General features: G+C 43.4%; 2 protein-coding genes across 3 annotated transcripts in view; both read right to left on the reverse strand.

Annotated features, from left to right (window-relative positions):
• LOC121550051 (transmembrane protein 108) overlaps positions 1–10,928 on the reverse strand; it is a 95,351-nt gene extending 84,423 nt beyond the window's left edge. For both annotated transcript variants that reach the window (XM_041862151.1, XM_041862154.1), the window contains exon 1: positions 10,566–10,928. The gene's annotated coding sequence lies outside the window, so the exon portion shown is untranslated. The remainder of the gene's footprint in view (positions 1–10,565) is intronic.
• A 2,016-nt stretch (positions 10,929–12,944) lies between these two features.
• Positions 12,945–27,299, reverse strand: part of LOC121550052 (DNA topoisomerase 2-binding protein 1-A) — a 41,725-nt gene continuing 27,370 nt past the window's right edge. The window contains exons 22-27 of the mRNA XM_041862155.2: positions 16,524–16,666; positions 16,283–16,385; positions 15,775–15,938; positions 15,398–15,616; positions 15,028–15,189; positions 12,945–13,220 (exon numbers count right to left, since the gene is read on the reverse strand). Coding sequence (XP_041718089.1) covers positions 13,074–13,220; positions 15,028–15,189; positions 15,398–15,616; positions 15,775–15,938; positions 16,283–16,385; positions 16,524–16,666 — 938 coding nt within the window. The 3' untranslated portion in view covers positions 12,945–13,073. The remainder of the gene's footprint in view (positions 13,221–15,027; positions 15,190–15,397; positions 15,617–15,774; positions 15,939–16,282; positions 16,386–16,523; positions 16,667–27,299) is intronic.

The raw sequence follows: 27,299 nt of genomic DNA on the forward strand, positions 1-27,299 counted from the left end.
AACTTAGGCATGACATGCCAGCAACAATTGCTGACACTACACATCCAAGTATATCTGACCAAATTATGAAAGACAAGCATTGTAATTTTGAATTCCGTAAAGTGAGTGTGGAAGAGGTGAAAAAATTATTGTTGTCTATCAACAATGACAAGCCACCGGGGTCTGACAACTTGGATGGAAAATTACTGAGGATAATAGCGGATGATATTGCCACTCCTATTTGCCATATTTTTAATTTAAGCCTACTAGAATGTGTGTGCCCCCAGGCTTGGAGGGAAGCAAAAGTCATTGCTCTACCTAAGAATAGTAAAGCCCCCTTTATTGGCTCAAATAGCCGACCAATTAGCCTGTTACCAACCGTTAGTAAACTATTGGAAATCATTGTGTTTGACCAGATAAAATGCTATTTTACAGTAAAATTTACAACAAACTTTCAGCATCCTTATAGAGAAGGACATTCAACAAGCACAGCACTTACACAAACGACTGATGATTGGCTGAGAGAAATCGATGATAAAAAGATTGTGAGGGCTGTTTTGTTAGACTTCAGTGCGGCTTTTGACATTATTGATCATAGTCTGCTGCTGGAAAAACGTATGTGTTATGGCTTTACTCCACCTGCTATATTGTGGATACAGAGTTACCTGTCTAACAGAACACAGAGGGTGTTCTTTAATGGAAGCCTCTCCAACATAATCCAGGTAGAATCAGGAATTCCCCAGGACAGCTGTCTAGGCCAATTACTTTTTTCAATCTTTACTAATGACATGCCACATGCCAGTCATTTAGCAGACGCTCTTATCCAGAGCGACTTACAGTTAGTGAATACATATATATATATATTTTCTTATACTGGCCCCCCGTGGGAATCGAACCCACAACCCTGGCATTGCAAACGCCATGCTCTATCAACTGAGCTACATCCCTGCCGGCCATTCCCTCCCCTACCCTGGACGACGCTGGGCCAATTGTGCGCCGCCCATGAGTCTCCCGGTCACGGCCGGCTGCGACAGAGCCTGGATTCGAACCAGGTTCTCTAGTGGCACAGTTAGCACTGCGATGCAGTGCCTTAGACCACTGCGGAGAACCTTGTAACCACGTTCTAGATAAGTTCTGTTTGACATTAAGGGAATGTTCTCCTAAATTTACCACCAAAACATGCTAAAAATGTTCTCAGAAGGTTTTTGCTAACCTAGATAGAATATTTGCCTAACTAACGGACAACTGGACACTCAAACATTACGGTAACATTACACAAAAGTTCTCACTACCTAGAATTGTTAGCTGGGTCCCCCTGTAAAACACGTTGTCCTCACGCTCGGCCGGGTGCTGTCTACGCTCTTATCTCCCCGTGCCTATCGGCCCCTATAATCAGCATAATGGCTAGGAATCCGTTACCGCTGCTTTCCCTCGACCCTGGTCCCTTGCCGCTCTTTCTGTGGCTGCTGATGTGAATGTGCAGCTGGGGGCTTTGCTAGCGCTGGCCAGGCCTTTTGTGTTCCTAAAGCGCCCGGTTGGTATATCGACGTTCATTCAGATACCCCCCAATGCACAGACAGACCCCATTCTGATATTGGTCTCTATACAGTATAATGGCTTTTCAAATGTCACCACCATTGAGAGAGCCATTTTTGGTGAGGCTAACCATTCTGCTTTGCTGGCACAGGCTCCTCCATCTCCTATGGGAGTGGTCTTTGGCTGATAGAATCATAAGTGGCTAAGGGGGAAATGTAATTTTCTTCCTGTTAAAATAGAACAGCTTTTGCTGTTCCAATTAAACAGTCTTCAGCATGTCACCAACTCCTGTGGTTCCTGTGTGTGAACCCTCATCTCTTTCGGCTTAAACTAAATTCCTTTCTAAGGCAGCCGAGTCTGAAAGTGCCTCGCTAGTCGCTAATGCCGTGTGGCATTTAGAAAATACAGGAAAGGAAAAGGAGTTGGCTGTTTTTTCCTTCCCTCTCTTGTTCTAGGAAATCCAGTTTTTCCGGCATTGTGTTTATCAGCACTATGGGTAGTGAGTTCTAAGTCCACCCTGAGCATGTATAGTATGTGGGGGCCATATTTACTCAGAGGGGTGAATTTCACTTCATGCTGTAGGGCCTAGTTGTACCATGGTCCGCCAGTCATGGGGGCTCTTGTGAGGCTGTTATGACTAGCCTACATTACAACACTTTCACATGGTCATGCAGTCACACAGCTACACAACTACTGTATTTCTCAACAACCCAGAGTCAGACACCAGGTTTTCCCTTTTCCTGAACCATCCCTGCTACGTATGTTTGAGGGGGCCTGATGTTTTGGATGGGAAATTCAATACTTTCCGGGTGTTTTCTACTGGTGAAGCAGACTTTTCCTGACAATTCTGATAAGACCGCAGGATGACCAAACACAGGTCCCCTGACGCTCCTCTAGATGACAGAAGACAGATAGGTCTATACATTGGGAGGTAGTGGCAGTCAATACCAGACAGTCGATACACTCTCCCAGGTCTGCCCTCCATCACAAGCACATTACAAAGGATCATGGGGGATTGGATCGGCCCAGCTAACAATTCTAGGGAGAGAGAACGTTTTTGTAATGTTACCCGTAATGTTTGAGTGTCCAGTTTTCCGTTAGTTAGGGGAACATTCTATCTATGTTAGCAAAAACCTTCTGAGAACCTTTTTAGCATGTTTTGGTGTTAAAGTTAGGAGAACATTCCCTTAATGTCAAGCATCTTATCTAGAACGTGGTACAAGGTTCTCAGAATATACAACATGAATGTTCTAGACGCATTATATGGGACGTTGCAAGAACATTCATGTGTCCAGTTATCTGAGGGTTGGGAGAATATTCCCTCAACGTTCCACCAAACATACATTTCACTTGGAAAGTATTCAGACCCTTTGACTTTTTCAAAATTTTGTTACGTTACAGCCTTATTCTAAAATTGATTAAATTATTTTTTATTCCTCATCAATCTACACACAATACCCCATAATGACAAAGCGAAAACAGGTTTACACATTTTAGCTAATTTATATATATTTTTAAACAGAAATACCTTATTTACATAAGTCTTCGGACCCTGTGCTATGAGACTCGAAATTGAGCTCAGGTGCATCCTGTTTCCATTGATCATCCTTGAGATGTTTCTACAACTTGATTGGAGTCCATCTGTGGTAAATTCATTTGATTGAACGTGATTTGGAAAGACACACACCTGTCTATATAGTGCATGTCAGAGCAAAAACCAAGCCATGAGGTCGAAGGAATTGTTCGTAGAGCTCCGAGACAGGATTGTGTCGAGGCACAGATCTAGGGAAGGGTACCAAAAAATGTCTGCAGCATTGAAGGTCCCCAAGAACACGGTGAAGCATGGTGGTGTCAGCATGATGCTGCGGGGATCCTATTTAGTGGCAGGGACTGGGAGACTAGTCAGGATCGAGGGAAAGATGAACGGAGCAAAGTACAGGGAGATCCTTGATGAAAACCTGCTCCAGAGCGCTCAGGACCTCAGACTGGGGCGAAGTTGCCCAGCCAGAGCCCGGACTTGAACCCGATCGAACATCTCTGGAGAGACATGCATAAATACATTTTTTAAATATAGAGACCCGTTCCGATCAAACCCGAGGACAACTAGACCCGTTCCGTATAGACCTGGTCACAAATAACAACTCCATTCAGAATATTAAGTAGCAGCCTACCTGATGGCTCTTAGTCATTGTACCCTATCCTTGTCCTTTACCTTTTAATTCCGTCATTTGAATTCCATCCTCCATTGATTAGATATCTCCTAACTTTTGCCACACATGGAGCGAGGCTCTATGACTGTAACCTATTGCCGCTTTGATGACTTATGATTGGCCGCTCAGGTCCCGGATCGGGTCTCGGGTATTCATGTACAGGTGGATCCATGAAGACCTCTAGTTTTGACATACACATGTCAATTGTCATTATCACAAAGGGTGTGTCCTCTAAAAACCAGTCTCATGGACTAATGCTCTCTTTCACAAGGCATCAGGAGTGGCACACAGCACACACATCATAAAGATTAGGCTCAGTTAAATGCCTCTGTAAAGACAGAGCATGAGGCAACCAAAGATTACACATACAGAGACCATCATATCAGATCTGACCCAGACCTGTGACATTATTTAGAATTCTGGATCTGGACCCACTCTTGGGTATTCGGGTACAGTTACATCAAGGCCCTGATTGGTGAACCACAGCCATTCACAGCTCTTTTTGTCTGTTGGCAGGGATACTCACACACACACAGCGTTTTCAACTTACATATTTGACGCACTATGACATACAGGATTACATTGTGCAAATTCATTTATACAGTAATTATTATTCAACATGTCCTCACCCATGTCCTTGGTTCACAGCATTCAGATATTCCTGCTACGCCACCATGTCTGTGTCAGTTATCAGTTAATTTGACTATTGATTTGATTTATTTATGTAAACAATTTAAGGCAGGGTTTCCCAAACTCGGTCCTCTGGACCCAAAGCGGTGCACACTTTGGTTTTTGTCCTAACACTACACAGCTGATTCAAATAATCAAATGATCATCAAGCTTTGATCAATTCAATCAGCTGTGTAGTGTTAGGGCAAAAACCAAAACGTGCACCCCTTAGGGTCCCGAGGACAGAGTATGGGAATTGCTGATTTAAGAGTTTTTGTATAATTATCTAAATGTTGGTGGGGCATATTAACCTGTTTTAATGATACTCCTGAATCACTATTATCAATCAAATATTTTATTCAGTGTACTTTTAACAGAGAGGTGAGATTTACTTCAAAGTGCATTTACCCTATTGCTTATACCCCTATCTAATTGTTTCAGATCTACACAAGTGCCTAAGGAATAGGGGTTAGGGTGTTTTCTGGACAGGGCCTAACTATACTGGCCCAATAAGAACATGCCCTAGAGATATCCCTTATTGGGACAGTGGTTAGGGTGTTTGTCATTAGTGCTGGTGGCCTGGGTTTGAGACCAGCTCTCACATTCTTATTGGTAAACAATGACAGCATTTGGTCTTTATCTTGGACAACCTGGATCAGTATTAAAACAAAGCTCTACTGAGAGCTTTACATGACCCAACATCAGTGCCTTTTGAAGTGACCAAAAAATGTTTGTACATAATGTTTCCGCCATCGTTTCCAATGACTGAAAAGAGCTTCTGGACATCGGAACAGCGATCACTAACCTCGATTTGGATACAGAATTCTACTTCAATGACTCAGCCGCACAGGACATACTGTTCACCCGGGACCAGTACCTAATCGCTGACACTCGGTAGTGGAAAAGACGGCGATACAGAGGCCGACATGGGGGCAACCTGATGAAACTACGGTGACAAGTAAATCAACCGCCTCTACCCTCTGTTCTATTGGCGAATGTACAATCACTGGAGAACAAACTAGACGAGTTCCGTTCGAGACTATCCTATCAACAGGACCTGAAGAACTGTAATATCCTATCCTATGTTCAGTTGTGGCTGAACAAGGACATGGTTAATCAAATCTAGCTGCTTTTTCTATGCATCGACAGGACAGAACGGCTGCATCTCGTAAATTCAAGGGTGTCTCGCTTTGTTAACAACATATCTCCAATATTAAGTCTTGAGGTTCTGCTCGCCTGAATACTGTAGACCAAACTATTTACCAAGAGAGTTTCTATATTGGCTCTCTATTTACCACCACAAACCGATGCTGGCACTAAGATCGCAATCAACTAGCTATATAGAGCCATAAAGGCAACAAGAAAATGCTCCTAGTGGCCGATGATTTTAATGCAGGAAAAGTGAAATCTGTTTTACCTAATTTCTACCAGCATGTCACCTGTGCAACTAGAGGGGGAAAAAACTATAGGTCACCTTTACTCCACACACATACAAAGCTCTCCCTCGCCCTCCATTTGGCAAATCTGACCATAACTCTATCCTCCTGATTCCTGCTTACAAGCAAAAACTCAAACAGGGAATACCAGCGACACGCTCAATTCGGAAGTGGTCCGATGAGGCGGATGCTAAGCTACAGGACTGTTTTGATAGTACAGTCTGGAATATGTTTACCACATCAGTCACTGGCTTCATTAATAAGTGCATCGACAACGTTGTCCCCACAGTGACCGTACGTACATATCCCAACCAGAAGCCATGGATTACAGGCAACATCCGCACTGAGCTAAAGGCTAGAGCTACCACTTTCAAGGAGCGAGACACTAACCCGGACGCTTATAAGAAATCCTGCTACGCCCTCCAATGAAACATCAAACAGGCAAAGCAAAAATACAGGACTAACGGCTCGGATGCTCGTCAGATGTAACAGGGCTTGCAAACTATCACAGATTACAAAGGAAACCCGGGTGATTCTCACGAAACTGGCACATGACAAAAAAATTAAAATAAAATACTACCAACATTATTCCTCTTGGATCACTAAGATTACGATCCATATTTATCTATTTAATAATGATTGTTATGTTTATTGATCAGATATTATGCATTTTACCACAATTTCCACAACTTCCAACACAGAAATTCCCCAAAAGTTAACTAATCAATTTCTAATGTTTTTTTAACATTGCTCCCCTAATGAAAAGGCCTGAGTTAAACATAACTCTGAAAACAAATATGTTTAAAAGTAAATTATTACAATTTATTTAGTAATTTATCTCATTAACACAACCTTTTCTGAATCTTGTTTTTTGTCATAATTACTTGTAAATTATATATACACTACCAGTCAAAAGCTTGGACACACCTACTCATTCAAGGGTTTTTCTTAATTTTTACTATTTTCTACAATGTAGAATAATAGTGAAGACATCAAAACTATGAAATAGCACATATGGAATCATGTAGTAAACAGAAAAGTGTTAAACAAATCTAAATATATTTTATATTTGAGTTTCTTCAAATAGCCACCCTTTGCCTTGATGACAGCTTTGCACACTCTTGGCATTCTCTCAACCAGCTTCACCTGGAATGCTTTTCCAACAGTCTTGAAGGAGTTCCCACATATGCTGAGCACTTGTTGGCTGCTTTTCCTTCACTTTGAGGTCCAACTCATCCCAAACTATCTCAATTGGGTTGAGGTCAGGGGATTGTGGAGGCCAGGTCATCTGATGCAGCACTCCATCACTTTCCTTCTTGGTAAAATAGCCCTTACACAGCCTGGAGGTGTGTTGGGTCATTGTCCTGTTGAAAAACAAATGATAGTCCCACTAAGCCCAAACCAGATGGGATGGCGTATCGCTGCAGAATGCTGTGGTAGCCATGCTGGTTAAGTGTGCCTTGAATTCTAAATAAATCACAGACAGTGTCACCAGCAAAGCACCCCCACACCATAACACCTCCTCCTCCATGCTTTACGGTGGGAAATAAACATGCAGAGATCATCCGTTCACCCACACCGCGTCTCACAAAGGAACGGCGGTTGGAACCAAAAATCTCCAATTTGGACTCCAGACCAAAGAACAAATTTCCACCGTTCTAATGTCCATTGCTCGTGTTTCTTGGCCCAAGCAGGTCTCTTCTTCTTATAGTCTTTACAGGTAATATTGGTGTATTAAAACGTGTATATGTGTGGTTCTAATGTATTTTAGATGTCTAAATGGGATCTAGTGCTGAACGATGAACCAACATTTTGTTTTTTGGGGGGATTATTAAACAACTAATTGACCGACGTCGGTTCAATTACTTGAATGCCATTTAGTTCATTGTTTTTTTTTGCCCAACACGCTGTTTTTCTAGAGAGAAATCAAATAATTCACGAGAAATCAACTCTAGAACTATGTGGGACGCTGGGCTAATGGGAGTTGTAGTTTTTATTAAACAAATTACCAGGACACGTACTCAGAGCATGCACTGACCAGCTGGAAAGCTTTCACTGACATTTTCAACCTCTCCCTGACCCAGTCTGTAATGTTTCAAGCAGACCAAAATAGTCTGTGTGCCCAAGAACGCCAAGGTAACCTGTCTAAATGACTATCGCCCCATAGCACTCACATCTGTAGCCATGGCTCACATAAACACCATCATCCCAGACACCCTGGACCCACTCCAATTCGCATACCGCCCCAACAGATCCACAGATGACGCAATCTCGATTGCACTCCACACTGCTCTTTCCCACTTGGACAAAAGGAACACTTACGTGAGAATGCTGTTCATTGACTATAGCTCAGCGTTCAACACCATAGCGCCCTCCAAGCTCATCACTAAGCTAAGGTCCCTGGGACTGAACACCTCCCTCTGCAACTGGATCCTGGACTTCCTGATGGGCCGCCCCCAGGTGGTGAGGGTAGGCAACAACATCCGCCACGCTGACCCTCAACACGGGGGCCGTGCTTAGACAGCATATAGGGAGGAGGTCAGAGACCTGGCAGTGTGGTGCCACGACAACAACCTCTCTCTCAACGTCAGTAAGACAAAGGAGCTGATCGTGGACTACAGGAAACGGAGGGCCGAGCATGCCCCCATTCACATTGACAGGGCTGTAGTGGAGTGGGTTGAGAGCTTCAAGTTCCTCTGTGTCTACATCATTAAGGAATTAACAAGGTCCACACACACCCACAGTCATGAAGAGGGCACGACAATGCCTCTTCCCCCCCAGGAGGCTGAAAAGCTCTCTGTCATCCAGGACCTCTATACCAGGCGGTGTCAGAGGAAGGCCCAAAAAACCGTAAAAGACTCCAGCCACCTAAGCCACAGACTGTTCTCTCTGCTACTGCACAGCAAGCGGTACCAATGCACCAAGTCTGGAACAAACAGGACCCTAAACAGATTCTACCCCCAAGCCATAAGACTTCTAAACAAGACTGCTAAATAGCTCATCAAATGGCTACCCAGACTATCTGCATTGACCCTTTTTTGCACTAACTCCCTTGCACTGACTCTATGCACACACACTGGACTATACCCACACACCAACACATACTTACACACACAACATGCACACACATGCATACTGACGCCATACACACACACTTCCACACTCACCACATGCGCTGCTGCTACTCTCTATTATCTCTCCTGTTGCCTAGTCACTTTACCCCTACCTATATGTACAGTACATAGCTACCTCAATTACCTCGTACCCCTGCACATCAACTCAGTACTGATACTCCCTGTATACAGCCATGTTATTTCTACTCTCTCTCTATATATATATAGCCATGTTATTTTTACTCTTAATTTTGTATTTGTTTTTCACAGTGTATTTATTCCTTGTGTTACTATTTCTATTTTTTTATATCTTATCTTTAACTCTGCATTGTTGGAAAGGGACCTGTAAGTAAGCATTTCACTGTTAGTCTACTCCTATTGTCAACGACGGATGTGACAAATACAATTTTATTTGAGTTCAGATTTGTGTTGCAAACTCGTTATGGGTGACAATCTATGCTAGATTCGAAAGACTGCCATCCTGTGTGTTATTTTGTTCACTTGGTCCCTTGGATGTGAATGGTCTCTACGCCTCTCATTCTTAGTGTTTCCTATGTTTCACTAACCAGTCTCTGAGCTCTACATACATCATGTCAATGGACCCTAAGGAAGCTGTCAGCTACAGATGTCAATGCCCCTTATTGACCACGCCCCTCCCCCACCATTGTACACACAGCAGTGGATGATTGTCCCCAGAACAAAGAGAGTGGGGGGGTTCTGTGGAGAACTGGACACCAACATTCCAATCACAATGGTAAGGGTGACCAGCAGGTTCATCTAGGCCTACTACACACTTACTCAACCTGGTCTCAGAGCATTTCGTATTATTCTGTACATTCAACACTACCTCAATGTAGCTGAGGAAACAAAGCCTAAGTTTCCAGATGAAAAGGAGGTCTTCAGTGGGAGGGAGAAGGTGGTTGTCTCACTTTTTAAGCGTGACCCTTATTAAGCACGCTGTTCCTGCGGGTCTCAAGAGAGAAAAATATATATACTTTAGTGGACGAAAAAAAATCGCTCTCTTTTTCTTCTCAATGGTTTCCCCATCCCATCTTTGTTCAGTGTGTCAGTTTCAAATACACAGTAGTTCTCATCAATAACACATTCTATAACAAGTCGACTACAACAATGGATGTATTATAACATGGAAATAGCGGCCATGTGGTAAAACAGTCTCTGCTTGATATAGTGTTAATTGTTAGCGATGAATATGGTTCAAGGTTCAGTAAACATGACCTAGGTTGTCGACACTGTTTTTTAAACCGTGTGTCATGTATTCCCCGGTCTCTCACAACCGTGAACTGTAATCAATAGCTGAGGAATAGGTTATTCATTGACTAGAGTTTCCCGAGTAGAGATGCCCTATTGATAACATTACTAATAATAATAATAAGAGAGGGAAAGTCTCGTGTGAACCTTCAAGGCTCGCAGACAATCGCACACATAGCGCGCGCGAAAATAAACTGTATCGTGGTAGTAAGAATGTGACAAACGCCAGAGTAGCTACATCTAAACCTTAGGTTAGTGACCCAGTGATGCATCGGTATCGACTCACGAAAGCACGAAACATGCTACCATTTGAGTACATACAGCCTAGGTGCCACACCAATTATTATGCTTACCTATTACACAAGGTGCGTCGGTCCTTCCGAGTAGTCCGCGTATCCCAGTCAACTGAATCCCAAAAGGCGGCTGTGTCACCACTCCAGTCACACAAGCCGCGCGCACATATGGCCAGTTCCGAACCAGAATGTCACATGAGCTCCATGTTCAATCCGACGGGGCTCTACACTGCTGCCCCGGGGAGCCATACAGTTTGATCAAGCGAAATACAATAGGAGGACGGCGGGGGCGCATCCCCTCAAATCCTGGGACCACTGACAACGGTAGGTGGATAACCACACCGTGGAGGCAACAGGCTTGGCTAGCAGTACGAGCATCATATGTGACTAGGCTACTGCGCGGTCCACAAGATGTTCATGAGAGGCGGGCAGAGAGTCTGTGCCACCCAAGCACGAAAGGACTTGGGTTTTCGTGGCGGGAGTATGGCCGTGGAATTTTAATGAGGACATATTGTTGCAACAGCAGGCACATATTTTTCTTTTTCAATGCCACAGGCTCCCATCATCACCAAGGCAACATGGTATTGTTGTGGGAATGTTGTGCGTTCTCCATGGCTGACTTTCTCATTAGGTTCCTCAGTCCCAGCAGCATCGGTCTTAGACTATGATCTGGTCAAAAGTAGCGCACTATGTAGGGAATAGGGTGTCATTTGGGACGCATCCATGGCCAGCGAGGTTGAGGAGGGTTGAGAGGGCCTTATCTGTGCCTCCAGAAACAGACCTGGGACAGAGGAATATAATTGGGCTTCCCATTGTGAAAGATGTCCTATATCTGGCCAACATGGAAGCAACACCCACCCGTAGTATACGCTACAGCAGGTATATCTCACTGGTCATCCCCAAAGCCAACACCTCCTTTGGTCGCCATTCCTTCCAGTTCTCTGCTGCAAATAACTGGAACGAACTGCAAAAATCTCTGAAGCTGGAGACACTTATCTCCCTCACTATCTTTAAGCATCAGTTGTCAGAGCACCTTACTGATCACTGCACCTGTACACAGCCCATCTGTAATTAGCCCACCCAACTACCTCATTGTTATTTACATTGTTATTTATTTTGCTCATTTGCACCCCAGTATCTCTATTTGCACATCATCTTCTGCACATATATCACTCCAGTGTTAATACTAAATTATAATTGTAATTATTTTGCACTATGGACTATTTATTGCCTTACCTCCATAACTTACTACATTTGCACACACTGTATATATATTTTCTATTGTGTTATTGACTGTACGTTTTGTTTACCCCATATGAAACTCTGTGTTGTTGTTTTTATCGCACTGCTTTGCTTTATCTTGGCCAGGTCGCAGTTGTAAATGAGAACTTGTTCTCAACTGGCTTACCTGGTTAAATAAAGGTTAAATAAAATCAAAATAAATAAATAAATGGTTAAACACAAAGTCTTGAAATGGGCGAGTATTGCGCTTGTGGGAGGACCAAGCTCTCTTTTGTGACCAACAGGACAGTGTTTGTATGTAGCTCCTTTACCCCACCAACTCCCCTAATCCTGCAGCATTCAACCAGCAGTTTAACCCATGGAGAGGATGGTTTAGTTTAGCCATTCCGAGGTTAAACCACTTACCCCTCCAAATGGGCGTGTAGCAGGAACCTTGCCCCACACCAGCCAGCCTGGCATGGCATTGGCATAGGACAGGGTAAGAGGTGGGTAAACAAAATCTGGTGTTTATAGTAAGGTAGAGACACACATATGTTGCTAGAGCAGTACAATTGCTTGGATAAGTAGTCTAACACATGTAGTTGGTTCTGATTTGGGGATGTCTTATTTTGCCATTGGTTTTCTTTGTTCTCCATCACAGTAAGTAGACCTATGCCTTGGGTAGCCTTTGTCAGCTTGTTTTGTGTTTAAACATTGGCATATATTTGGAATCTAGTAGGTGAGACCTACATTAACAATGACAGCAGTAAGGTGGTAAGGGGCTGCCATGAGTAATGAGGCTGGTGTCAGCAGTGACTGTGTCCTAATGACAGTGATAAATGAGGGCATGGGTCACAGAGACACTGGTGTGACACACCCTGAACAAATGCAATTATCACAGTTCACAGCAGGTAGAATTGATCTCAGGAAGGACTCACGTTGTCAATGAGAAAAGAGAATAAAAAATAAGAAAGTAGGAATGTTCCTGCTTATGACATCAGTACACTCAGAGGTGCAAAGCTGAATGGTACAGCATGTGATGCTGTGAAAGGACAATACACTCACTCCAGGTACAATGCTTGGGATTCAAGCTGAATGTAGAGTGCCCTCTACAGGACATAAATTGACAGTGCATCTCTGTGTTGAGTGCTTGAGAACATTTTGTCTCAGACGCTTAGTGAAAGCACCAATCAATCACAACGACACAAACACTTTGGTCACATTCATTTTATTTTCATTCAACTAACAAAACAATCTTATTTACAGACATATCATTATGGCTTGCAGGGGCGTTTCTAAAATGATGGAATTTACTAGTTGACGCCAAAGCTCTAAATGACAATGTTTTCACTTGAGGCGGGTCTTCTTCAACTTTGAGGAATCTCCTGATGCTTTGCGCTTGCGGGAGGGGGTGGCGCCGCTGGCATCTGTGGCCGCTGGCAGACATTGGGCAGCTTCAGGCAGATAGTACATCTCTATTGGTGGAGTAGGCTCCTGGACAAAAAGACAAGACTCATGAGAGAGGAGTTTTAGTTTCTATCTTTTTATTTCTTAAAAGGAGCAACATGTTATATTTAAGCCATCGTATCGATTCCGTCATGGTTTTTCAAGGACACTGCTTTGAAACCCCTAAAATGGCTTAGTACTGCTTCTTACCTTTTCATAATCCCCAAAAACATCTGTTGCAAGGACGTGAAAAACGTGTACACAAAACAACCGGCCTGGCTAGTCACCGTCAAAAAAAGCTCATTTGCAGTGTCACGCTGCATTCTAATAAGTATGTTTTACCCGGGTGGATTTCTATTATTTTGCTACTACTGGTATGTAATTGATATTTAGCACTAGTTGCAGGTGGAAATGTTACACGGATAACCTTTAATTCACTGGCCAGGGTGGGTTTTATGGAGAATGTTGAACACATTGTATTGTTACATGAAGGAAAGTAACCACTTTATGGATCAAACATTAACCAAGGTTTCACATTAGACTTTCCCCAAATTACTTACAGTGCATTCGGAAAGTATTCAGACCCCTTGACCTTTTCCACTCAAGAACATTCAGAGACTTGTGCCGAAGCCACTCCTGCGTTTTCTTGGCTATGAGCTTAGGGTCGTTGTCCTGTTGGAAGGTGAACCTTCGCCCCAGTCTGAGGTCCCGAGCGTTCTGGAGCAGGTTTTCATCAAGTATCTCTCTGTACTTTGATCCGTTCATCTTTCCCTCGATCCTGACAAGTCTCCCAGTCCCTGCCGTTGAAAAACATCCCCACAACAGGATGCTGCCACCACCATGCTTCACCGTAGGGATGGGGCCAGGTGTCCTCCAGACGTAACGCTTGGCATTCAGGCCAAATAGTACAATCTTGGTTTCATCAGACCAGAGAATCTTGTTTATCATGGTCTGAGAGTCTTTAGGTGCCTTTTTGGCAAACTCCAAGCGGGCTTTCATGTGACTTTTACTGAGGAGTGGCTTCCGTCTGGCCACTCTACCATAAATGCCTGATTGGTGGAGTGCTGCAGAGATGGTTGTCCTTCTGGAAGGTTCTCCCATCTCCACAGAGGAACTCTGGAGCTCTGTCAGAGTGACCATTGGGTTCTTGGTCACCTCCCTGACCAAGGCCCTTCTCTCTCGATTGCTCAGTTTGGCCGGGCGGGCAGCTCTAGGAAGAGTCTTGGTGGTTCCAAACTTCTTCCATTTAAGAATGATGGAGGCCACTGTGTTTTTGGGGACCTTCAATGCTGCAGACATTGTTTGGTACCCTTCACCAGATCTGTGCCTCAACAGAATCCTGTCTCGAAGCTCTACGGACAATTCCTTCGAACTCATGGCTTGGTTTTTGCTCTGACATGTACTGTCAACTGTGGGACCTTATAAAGACAGGTGTGTGCCTTTCCAAATCATGTCCAATCAATTGCATTTACCACAGGTGGACTCCAATCAAGTTGTAGAAACATCTCAAGGATGATAAATGTAAACAGGATGCATCCGAGCTCAATTTCGTGTCTCATAGCAAAGGGTCTGAATACTTATGTAAATAAGGTATTTCTGATTTTTAATACATTTGCTAAAATTTCTAAAAACCTTTTCGCTTTGTCATTATGGTGTTTTGTGTGTAGATTGATGAGGAATTTATTAGATTTTTTAGAATAAGGCTGTAATGTAACAAAAAGTGGAAAAAGTCAAGGGGTCTGAAAACTCTCCGAATGCACCGAATACACTGCCTTTAAAGTAGTCAGACAACAAAAAATGCCTTCTGCAGTCTCTTTGTGAGGCAGTTATGCATTTTAGTTACAGTCCCACTAACCTGCATGAGGTAGTCTGCGATGAACTCTGGCTTTAGGCATTTGACCCCCTGGGACATGGCCTCTGGCACATCCACCCGGAAGTCTCCCGGCTTCAACCGACTGAACTCTGCAAACAGGTGGGTGGTTCCCTTGTACAGAGATGGAGAGGGACTGGGGAGAACCTGGAGAGAGGGTTAGGGAGAAGAAAGAAAGATAGGAGAAAGAGAGGTTAGGAGAGAGGGTGGATGGGAGTTACATCCAGAAGTGTACAAGTGTCAATATCTACAAAGGCTAGTATGGAAGAGACTTGAAAAGCAGTTGTGTCTTAGTAGCTTTACCCAAACTAAGAAGATTGAGGTACAGTATGACAGATAAGAGCTTTGTTTGAACCTTTGCTCCACCAGACTGCAGGAGTCGTCTGAACCCTGACTCTCTGGTCCGGTCCATGTTCAGCATGACGGTCCAACCGCTGAATGATCCCTCCTGGTTGTTGCGGTCCTGCAGGTTCCTCCTCCAGCGCATGGCGGCCAACGCCAGCCTCTTCTGCTGGGAGCTGATAGACAGTAGGGCGTTCAGGATGGAGCTACTGCCCCACTCATACTCATCCTCCTGGAACACACAGTCAATATACATAAAACAATGTGAAGTCTTCTGACCTCATTGGGACTTCCTGGTTAAATGAAGGTTAAATAAAACAAGCTGGGGCTAGAAATGAAAATGAAATAGTGGCATGTTGTGGTCTGATGCACTGATGGCCAGATCGTGACCTGGATGAAGTGTCCCACGGAGCGACAGGCCTCCAGGTAGGAGCAGTGCAGGATCCACTTCCCCGCGGCCATGGCTGCCAGGTACTTCTCATTTCTCAGGGGGGTCCCCACAATGATGTGGGAGCAGCTGGGGTCAAAGCACTGCTTGTCCAGCACCACACCACCTACAGGGACCCCAGAGGAACAAAGACATGTAGCGTCAGACAAAGACGCACACAGACAGACAAATGCAATAGGGGGACTCGCATAGATACAGACCAATGCAGATAAACAAGTAGACAAGAGTGTGTCCCAAATGGCACCATATTTAGTGCACTACTTTTGACCAGAATCCTATGGGCCCTGGTCAAAAGTAGCGCACTATATAGCGATTAGGGTGCCAATCTGAGACGCAACAAAGGAGTTGAGGCTACTTCAGACCACTGAGATGTACTACAGAGACAACAGGGCAAATACAGTCCAGTTAGATGGTCAGAGACAGGGAGGAGGGTGGAGGATTAGGACTCACCCAGCTCGTCTATGAGGGCGCTGTAGTCTATCCTCTCCTGGGGGTTAAGGGAGGACAGCTGGAATCGAGGAGGCTCCTTCTTCGCCTCGCTCTCCTCTTTAGTCTGTGGAGAGAACAAAGAAGCTTTTAGCATCACTGTCACAATCACTTTACACCACTGCGCAGCTAAGTATCGATTCAAAACATCTCAACATTTACTTATAATATCACCTTACAAGAGGGAGGGAGGGTGCGTGGTTACCTTTGGCTCTGGGGGCACAGGAGAGTTGGTGAGAGGGAAGGCGATGCTTGGGGCTTTAGTGGTGAGGAGGTCAGGCTCTGGCTCCTCCACTGGTGGGGTCATCACCCTCTGACCCATCTGCTGGTCAATCACATCACACACCGCTGGATAGAAGAGGGTCAAAGGTAAATGAAACAGTTTCATTTAATTGATGATAACGTCTTCATATCTCAAAATCATTATCATGTGGTTAATCTAAATTCTATCCAAATCTAAATGAAAATGATACAAACCTAAAAAGTAACTTCTATTGCCATTGCCAACAAATAAAAACATTGCAGCCTGCAGGTAGAAAATATCCTGATAAAAATAAATATCCTATCAATCATATTGGCTACACATGGCCTGTCTACAATCAAATTGAAACATTGTATCAACTATTAATTTGGGTCGTTGTGCTAGCGAACTTGCAACATTGTATAAAATATTCTGGGCCCTCAGAGTTTCCCTGCCAGTGAGCTCTGGACAGACACAGCTGTAGGCTATTTGCACAAGGGATAAGAAGCAGTGCTTGACTTGGGCAGGAGCTCACCAGAGCTGAGTACCAGAACCTCAAATGTTCTCCTGCGTGAGTTCCTATTCCTCTTATAGAATATTAGCTCAAAAGTATTGTGGAGCTTCTACACCTAAATAGAAACAGTACCAGCACCCAAAATGAGTACTGGAAGCTATTTCAGTCCAAGTCCAACACTGATAAGAAGCATACTTTATGACGTTTCCACTGAATCAGAGCATTGCATTTTTTCCCTTTCACGCTGAGTGGTTATCGAAAGGGAGAGAGCTGGAAATATTTGTTCAAATACATTGAGGAACTATTGTAATTCTTAATGGATGTAAAAATAGACTTCATTTGCTTGCTGTTTGAGGTGAAGAAAACATTACTTTGAGAAGCTCCACAGGTCATTAGTGGTGGTGCGTTAAGCTAATCAGAAATACTATCAGATCAAGGGTATCAAAAAATGTATCTAACATTGAAGATCCCCAAGAACACAGTGGCCTCCATCATTCATAAATGAAAGAAGTTTGGAACCAACAAGACTCTTCCTACAGCTGGCCGTCCGGACAAACAGAGCAATCGAGGGAGAAGGGCCTTGGTCAGGGAGGTGACCAAGAACCCAATGGTCACTCTGACAGAGCTCCAAAGTTCCTCTGTGGAGATGGGAGAACCTTCCAGAAGGACAACCCTCTCTGCAGCACTCCACCAATCAGGCCTTTATGGTAGAGTGGCCAGATGGAAGCCACTCCTCAATAAAAGGCACAAGACAGCCCGCTTGGAGTTTGACAAAAGGCAAATAAGTCTGGCTGCACAATCGATTGGCAAACATATTGCAAATTGAGAAATCATGTGACTAAACTGAATAAAAAGAAGAAGAAACTACACTATGAAACAAATATAAATGACAAAGAATGATAGTTTGGAGCGCCTTAAATAAAATTTTGGGGAAAAAGGCAAACTCAGCTCCATCATTCATTGAATCAGATGGCTCATTCATCACAAAACCAACTGATATTGCCAACTACTTCAATTATTTTTTTAATTGGCAAGATAAGCAAACTTAGGCATGACATGCCAGCAACAATTGCTGACACTACACATCCAAGTATATCTGACCAAATTATGAAAGACAAGCATTGTAATTTTGAATCCCGTAAAGTGAGTGTGGAAGAGGTGAAAAAATGATTGTTGTCTATCAACAATGACATGCCACCGGAGTCTGACAACTTGGATGGAACATTTTTGAGGATAATAGCGGATGATATTGCCACTCCTATTTGCCATATTTTCAATTTAAGACTACTAGAATGTGTGTGCCCCCAGGGTTGGACGGAAGCAAAAGTCATTCCGCTACCTAAAAATAGTAAAGCCCCCTTTACTGGCTCAAATAGCCGACCAATCAGCCTGTTACCAACCGTTAGTAAACTATTGGAAAAAATGGTGTTTGACCAGATACAATGCTATTTTACAGTAAACAAATTGACAACAAACTTTCAGCATGCTTACAGAGAAGGACATTCAACAAGCACAGCACTTACACAAATGACTGATGATTGGCTGAGAGAAATCGATGATAAAAAGATTGTGAGGGCTGTTTTGTTAGACTTCAGTGCGGCTTTTGACATTATTGATCATAGTCTGCTGCTGGAAAAACGTATGTGTTATGGCTTTACTCCACCTGCTATATTGTGGATACAGAGTTACCTGTCTAACAGAACACAGAGGGTGTTCTTTAATGGAAGCCTCTCCAACATAATCCAGGTAGAATCAGGAATTCCCCAGGACAGCTGTCTAGGCCCATTACTTTTTTCAATCTTTACTACTGACATGCCACTGGCTTTGAGTAAAGCCAGAGTGTCTATATATGCAGATGACTCAACACTATACATGTTAGCTACTACAGCGACTGAAATGACTGCAACACTTAACAAAGAGTTGCAGTTAGTTTCAGAGTGGGTGGCAAGGAATAGGTTAGTTCTAAAACTAAAAGCATCGTATTTGGGACAAATCATTCACTAAACCTCAACTAAATATTGTAATAAATAAATGTGGAAATTGAGCAGGTTGAGGTGACTAAACTGCTTGGAGTAACCCTGGATTGTAAACTGTCATGGTCAAAACATATTGATACAACAGTAGCTAAGATGGGGAGAAGTATGTCCATAACAAAGCGCTGCTCTACCTTCTTAACAGCACTATCAACAAGGCAGGTCCTACAGGCCCTAGGTTTTGTCACACCTGGACTACTGTTCAGTCGTGTGGTCAGGTGCCACAAAAAATGACTTAGGAAAATTGCAATTGGCACAGAACAGGGCAGCACGGCTGGCCCTTGGATGTACACAGAGAGCTCAAAGTGGCTCAAAATGGAGGAGAGACTGACATCATCACTACTTGTGTTTATGAGAGGTGTTGACATGTTGGGTGCACCGAGCTGTCTGTTTGAGCTACTGGCGCACAGCTCAGTCACCCATGCATTCCCCACAAGACATGCCACCAGAGGTCTCTTCACAGTCCCCAAGTCCAGAATAGACTATGGAAGGTGCATAGTACTACATAGAGCCATGACTACATGGAACTCTAGTCCACATCAAGTAACTGATGCAAGTAGTAAAATTAGATTTAAAAAACAGATTAAAAAAACACCTTATGGAACAGCGGGGACTGTGAAGCAACACAAACATAGGCGCAAACACATGCATACACACACACGTACACATGGATTTTTGTACTGTAGATATGTGGTAGTGGTGGAGTAGGGGCCTGAGAGCACACAGTGTGTTGTGAAATCTGTGAATGTATTGTAATGTTTTTAAAATTGTATGAACTGCCTTAATTTTGCTGGACACCAGGAAGAGTAGCTGCTGCCTTGGCAGCAGCTAATGGGGATCCATAATAAATACAAATACAAATACCTAAAGGACTCTCAGACCATGAGAAACAAGATTCTCTAGTCTGATGAAACCAGGATTGAACTCTTTGGCCTGAATGCCAAGCGTCACGTCTGGAGGAAACCTGGCACCATCCCTATGGTGAAGCATGGTGGTGGCAGTATCATGCTGTGGGGATGTTTTTCAGCGGCAGGGACTGGGAGACTAGTCAGGATCGAGGGAAAGATGAACGGATCAAAGTTCAGAGAGATCCTTGATGAAAACCTGTTCCAGAGCACTCAGGACCTCAGACTGGGGCGAAGGCTCACCTTCCAACAGGACAACGACCATAAGCTCACAGCCAAGAAAACGCAGGATGTCCTTGAGCGGCCCAGCCAGAGCCCGGACTTGAACCCGATTTAACATCTCTGGAGAGAGCTGAAAATAGCTGTGCAGCGACGCTCCCCATCCAACCTGACAGCGCTTAAGAGGATCTGCAGAGAAGAATGGGTGAAACTCCCCAAATACAGGTGCGCCAAGCTTGTAGGTTCATACCCAAGAACACTCGAGGCTGTAATCGCTGCCAAAGGTGCTTCAACAAAGTACTGAGTAAAGGGTCTGAATACTTATGTAAATGTAATATACTTTTTTTGTTTTTTGCAAAGATTCCTAAAAACCTGTTTTTGCTTTGTCAACTATTTGATCCATTTTAGAATAAGGCTGTAATGTAACAAAATGTGGAAAAAGTCAATGGGTCTAAATACTTTCCGAATGAACTGTATGTAATGGGGAATTGATATACACTAACAATCAAACGCAAACAATTCACACAATGAAGTTATGAAACAATGAATGTGCACAAATTGGAGGGAGAGAGCGTATTCTGGAGAGAGAAGTGCATTGTGCATCTGGGCGCACGGTCAAGCAGCATTTACGGCGATATTTCCTCAGCAGAAGTCAGAGCATTCATACTTCTTGCGCTTCGCGGAGCAGTGTAGAGCTGTTATCAAGGAAGTGAGTTTGTGTTTATACAGGATGTACCACCCCCACCTACCGTCAACCAATCATGTCAATGCGGAGCTCTACACAGCCCTCCGCATTGTTACAAAATTTGGGAGGCGCATGGCGATGCAGTATGGAGCTCGATTTGGCCTCTCCATGCCCCGCAATTGCGTCACACCCTCCATATGGAGTCTCTGACCACATTTTCGAATCAAGCATAAATTGGCTTTTAGTCTAGGCCTCCGCACTGGATTAGTTCACTGAGATGGGCGCAAATATATATATTTGTTACTGCTCGACTAAAACAATTAAAGGTCGACCAACAGCCAGCCTAGGTTGGCATGCTTTCTCTCTATATTCAGCTATTAATAGGCTAAATTGAGTTATTATGATATGTATTAAAAAGCTGTGTAATATAATTTAGCAATGCAAGTCATTACTCTATTCTTTAGAATTGCATGGTATTAATTGCATCACTTTTGTTTCTATAGTATATCATTTTAAGAAGATTTGAAAATAGGACGCTGCCCCTTTAAGACAAACCTACCAAAAGAGATATTGACATCAGTGTTGCCACATTCGGGGTTTTCCTCCCAAATTGGGCTACTTTGAAAACGATTTTGCGGGTGACAATTTATTGGTCGCGGGTTGTGGGTTTTTGGGCTATTTCTAAGTTGCACCGCGGCCGCCATGGCATTTCTCTTAAAATATATATACACTGCTCAAAAAAATAAAGGGAACACTTAAACAACACAATGTAACCCCAAGTCAATCACACTTCTGTGAAATCAAACTGTCCACTTAGGAAGCAACACTGATTGACAATACATTTCACATGCTGTTGTGCAAATGGAATAGACAACAGGTGGAAATTATAGGCAATAAGCAAGACACCCCCAATAAAGGACTGGTTTTGCAGGTGGTGACCACAGACCACTTCTCAGTTCCTATGCTTCCTGGCTGATGTTTTGGTCACTTTTGAATGCTGGCGGTGCTTTCACTCTAGTGGTAGCATGAGACGGAGTCAACAACCCACACAAGTGGCTCAGGCAGTGCAGCTCATCCAGGATGGCACATCAATGCGAGCTGTGGCAAGAAGGTTTGCTGTGTCTGTCAGTGTAGTGTCCAGAGCATGGAGGCGCTACCAGGAGACAGGCCAGTACATCAGGAGACGTGGAGGAGGCCGTAGGAGGGCAACAACCCAGCAGCAGGACTGCTACCTCCGCCTTTGTGCAAGGAGGAGCAGGAGGAGCACTGCCAGAGCCCTGCAAAATGACCTCCAGCAGGCCACAAATGTGCATGTGTCTGCTCAAACGGTCAGAAACAGACTCCATGAGGGTGGTATGAGGGCCCGACGTCCACAGGTGGGGGTTGTGCTTACAGCCCAACACAGTGCAGGACGTTTGGCATTTGCCAGAGAACACCAAGATTGGCAAATTCGCCACTGGCGCCCTGTGCTCTTCACAGATGAAAGCAGGTTCACACTGAGCACGTGACAGACGTGACAGAGTCTGGAGACGCCGTGGAGAACGTTCTGCTGCCTGCAACATCCTCCAGCATGACCGGTTTGGCGGTGGGTCAGTCATGGTGTGGGGTGGCATTTCTTTGGGGGGCTGCACAGCCCTCCATGTGCTCGCCAGAGGTAGCCTGACTGCCATTAGGTACCGAGATGAGATCCTCAGACCCCTTGTGAGACCATATGCTGGTGCGGTTGGCCCTGGGTTCGTCCTAATGCAAGACCTCATGTGGCTGGAGTGTGTCAGCAGTTCCTGCAAGAGGAAGGCATTGATGCTATGGACTGGCCCGCCCGTTCCCCAGACCTGAATCCAATTGAGCACATCTGGGACATCATGTCTCGCTCCATCCACCAACTCCATGTTGCACCACAGACTGTCCAGGAGTTGGCGGATGCTTTAGTCCAGGTCTGTGAGGAAATCCCTCAGGAGACCATCTGCCACCTCATCAGGAGCATGCCCAGGCATTGTAGGGAGGTCATACAGGCACGTGGAGGCCACACACACTACTGAGCCTCATTTTGACTTGTTTTAAGGTCATTACATCAAAGTTGGATCAGCCTGTAGTGTGGTTTTCCACTTTGATTTTGAGGGTGACTCCAAATCCAGACCTCCACGGGTTGATACATTTGATTTCCATTGATCATTTTTGTGTGATTTTGTTGTCAGCACATTCAACTATGTAAAGAAAAAAGTATTTAATAAGATTATTTCATTCATTCAGATCTAGGATATGTTATTTTAGTGTTCCCTTTATTTTTTTGAGCAGTGTATTTCACTGTGACCTGCTCCTACCTGTCAGGCTGTTGCTGAGTGAGTGGAGGGGAGGGCCGGAACGGTGCGAGTGTGTTGAGAGAGCACACATCCACAGATAGAACAATTAGAACATCTTTGCTACAGCCATCTGCTGAGTCACGTGAGTGAGAGCAGAGGGAGCATCATGATAACCTTTTACCAGTTGTAGGTAGGCTATTTAGGTTCTCATTATGGAGACACCTTTTTCCAACCCTTTTTTCCATAAAACATAATACGTTAGAACTGATGCACATCAAGAAATAATGGAGACAAAGCACTGGAAAACGACTGGGCGCACTAGAGCACATTACATACATTCGCTCGGAGGTGGTTTAAACTGCATTCTAATGTTGACTGCTTGAAGAAAACGGTACCAAGCGAAGTGTTTTATGCAGGATCAGTTTCTGGGTCTCGGGGGCTGCCCGAGTGGAAATTTGAAATGGAAGTTATGGATCTCCCTCGCGTGGTTCTTTTTATGGGGGGAAAAGTCCTCAATGAAACTGACATTAAATGTGGAGAATGACACATTTGCCTCTGTTGGCAATCAAGTAGCCTATTAATGTAAATGCCATTGTAGGCTACCATTTGATACAATAAATATGTTGAAATGATATCACTGGAGTCATTGCAAATCAATGTGCCACTTGTGTAGGCTACCTGGAGCTGGCAAAGCAATTCAATAAATAGCCTATAACTTCAGTTTATTGTTGTTGTAGCCTTATGTAGTTATTATGCAATTATTATTAATGGACATGTTTAGTTAATTAAATTGGAAGTTATTAAAGCTCTATCTCAATTGCTGATCAGTTGTTAGAACGCATTAGATTGACGGTAAATCAGATTAAGCTACAGGTAAACAAAATAATCGACAAAATAAACACTGGCTGTTGTTGACAAGCATATTCAGTTAATATACATATTATTAATATTTAATTCTGTACCTGAAATTACGACCCCATCCTCAGTAGCCTATTCCAGCAGGCTATTGGGAAACAAGCACTTACCTCGAAATCACCTCGCTATTCATGTTCAATAAATGTGTCTTAATTTGAATTAAGCAAGCTGCTAAATCGTTCAGTTGACATCTTGTCTAGGCTACTGTAGACTATATGAAATGAGCTGTAGGCCTATCAGGGGCTATAGGCTACCTGCCTTTATCTATTCAAACCATGGCAAATTTGAATTACAATCATAAACCCAGATTTTAGTCTAGCCTGTACTTATTGAAATGACAAGTCAATCTCGCAAATAGGCCATTTATAACGGTTTGTAGTCTTAACATCTGGCACATAATAACAGCACAATTGCCAGAAAATAGTCTAACATTCGTTTTTTCATGTTCGTCTAAGTGTTTCTTGCTCAGAGATTGCGATATCCTCTGTCCAACTTTAATGACTCAAACTCTCCTGTCGGATTTATCTATAGTTATGCACATGCGCAAAGTGGATTTATTTACAATTATAAACCTGGTTCGAGCCCTGAATGCTGATTGGCTGAAAGCCATGGTATATCAGACCATATACCACTGGTATGACAAAAAATGACTTTTTACTCTTCCAATTACGTTGGTAACCCGTTTATAATAGCAATAAGGCACCCCGGGGGTTTGTGGTCTATGGCCAATATACCACGGCTAACGGCTTTATCCAGAAACTCTGTGTTGCGTCATGCTTAAGAACAGCCCTTAGCCGTGGTATATTGGCCATATACCATACCCTCTTGTGCCTTATTGCTTAATCATAGCAATCAAACGAGTAAATCGACATCCATTGATGGAAAATGATCTGGCGAATGATCTTTTCTCTTGCGACATATTCAAATTCCTTTATTGCGTCATAGCTCGCAATAATTATTATTTTGAGGAAAACCACATTTTGCTTCTAAAGTCATTACAAGTAAATACGATATTCCTTGTTAATTGGCTCAATAACTTTATGGAAAAAGGGTTTATTGTATAAATATGGCCAAATAAATGGGTTAGTTTTGAGTGGTCATTGGCCTAGAAATGTTTGCTAGACCTGGCAACCCTGATTGACATGGCTACAGTAGGTTAGCCAAGATATTGCTAGTATGTTCACTATTGTAGGTTTGCTTTTGTAAATAACTTCCCTAAAATAAATAAGCTCAGCGAGTAGATTGATGGGCAATTCATTTTGCTCTGTGAGAATGTAGGGGTTCATGAGAAAAGCATCTCTCTCTCATGTGGCTTGTAATGTGAAGCAACGTCAAGTTCGCAAATAAATGTGCCTTCATAAAGACACACCATTAGTAGTTATTTTACTCACGTACAGACAAGTTTGATTACAAGACAATTTTCACTCTCCAAATACATATGGAGGGGAGTGTATATATAGGGAATAGGGTGCCATTTGGAACGCAGCCATACAAAAATGCATGTTTCTACCACCACACAGAGTGAGTAACAAAACACAGACTGATGTTTAGAGACAGAAAAGGTGAATGTTTTGCAACTTGAGTGAGAACTTTGAAAGGGACTTGCATAAATCTAGTCCCTTGCAAGCGTGTTGCCATATATAACCTAGGGCTGTTACGGTGACCGTATTACCGCCACACCGGCGGTCACGAGTCATGACGGCAGTCAAATTCCACGTGACCGTTTAGTCACGGTAATTAGGCTTCTCCAAGCTCTGATGATGCTGCTGGTCATTAGTAGCCTACCAAACTTGCTAACTGCCTGGTACTCAGCACTCTATTGTCCCTCGAATCAAATCACATTTTATTGGTCATATTTAGCAGATGTTATTGCGGGTGTAGCGAAATGCTTGTGCTCCTAGCTCCAACAGTGCAGTAGTATTACATAAATGCAAATGCTACCTGGCTGGTATGAAACTGGAAAAGCGTCCTCCATTCGCTATTTAAGTACATAGATGACATGTATTTTTCCCCGCTGCCCCTGTTTCGATACAGGTGCATGATAATGGTCCATTCTAAATCAAAACAAATCTCACACATATATTATTTAGTATATGTAAAGACAATATTAAATCAAGAGTAGTCTGATGGGTGACAATATTAGCCTATCACTTGTGAATTATATATTATCACTTGTGAATGATGCCCAGCATTTTTGCGACTTTTACGAATCATAGTCGCACACCTCATGTAGCCTATATGTTTTGATAAGGTTTGTATCACAACTAAAGTGGCCAAATAACTTATTAGAATTAAGCACATTAATCCGCTTTACAAGTGGTGTAGAGCCTTACTGGCAGCGAGTCAGTTTCAAGTTTGGTGAAGATAATTTTCACCATAAAAATGCACCTTTATAATAAAAGCATTACATGCATAATTGCATTTGCGGTCACTTTTGATAATGGTGTTTTCCTGCTAATGGAACATTTGCGCTTATAGCCTACTACCATGTGCGCATTGCTGCGCTTATAATGTGAAGAAATAGCCGAATAGTTTATCAACATTCTAAGCTAAACGTTCTGATCTGTTGCGTTAGCCACATTGCGTAAAAAAAGTTTTTTGATGCTAGTGGTTGTATTAATTTGGGATCTATTGCATCCTACAACTGTCCCAGACTATGGTTGAAATATTTATTTCTCGCACAGAATAGGTCAACTTTTGTACTATGGGGGATAGTAGATTGACATAGGCTAGTGCTTTTGCTGTTCTTTAGGCCTACTCATCTTGTTGGCTGACGAAAAGTTAATTTGGACAGTTCTTCCAATATCTTCAATATGCACCTCGGAATTGGACAAGGACGCACGCAGTTGCATCCCCGATGTGTCTGTCTTCACTTGTAACCTGTGAGAAAGACCCGATCACGTGATGGAGAGCCATGTGAGTGAGAGGTGCTTAGGAGCGCGCAGCATTCAGGGATAAGGGCACAACGGCCACTGGCTCGCAAAAGGCATGGATTTTTTTAGGGTGCATTACGGCCACACAAAGGGGATGCTGCCGTGAAATTCTAGGTGCTTGTCAAATTGTGAATGAGTGACTGATGTAGTAGTACAGCCTGTACAAAAAACAAAGCAGAACTCATGCATTTCAAGCGACTTTTTTCAAATCATCATTAGTCTCATCATGCAGCCTT

The sequence above is a fragment of the Coregonus clupeaformis genome, chromosome 34 (genome assembly GCF_020615455.1).
Source record: "Coregonus clupeaformis isolate EN_2021a chromosome 34, ASM2061545v1, whole genome shotgun sequence".
In the NCBI taxonomy this organism is placed as follows: domain Eukaryota; kingdom Metazoa; phylum Chordata; class Actinopteri; order Salmoniformes; family Salmonidae; genus Coregonus; species Coregonus clupeaformis.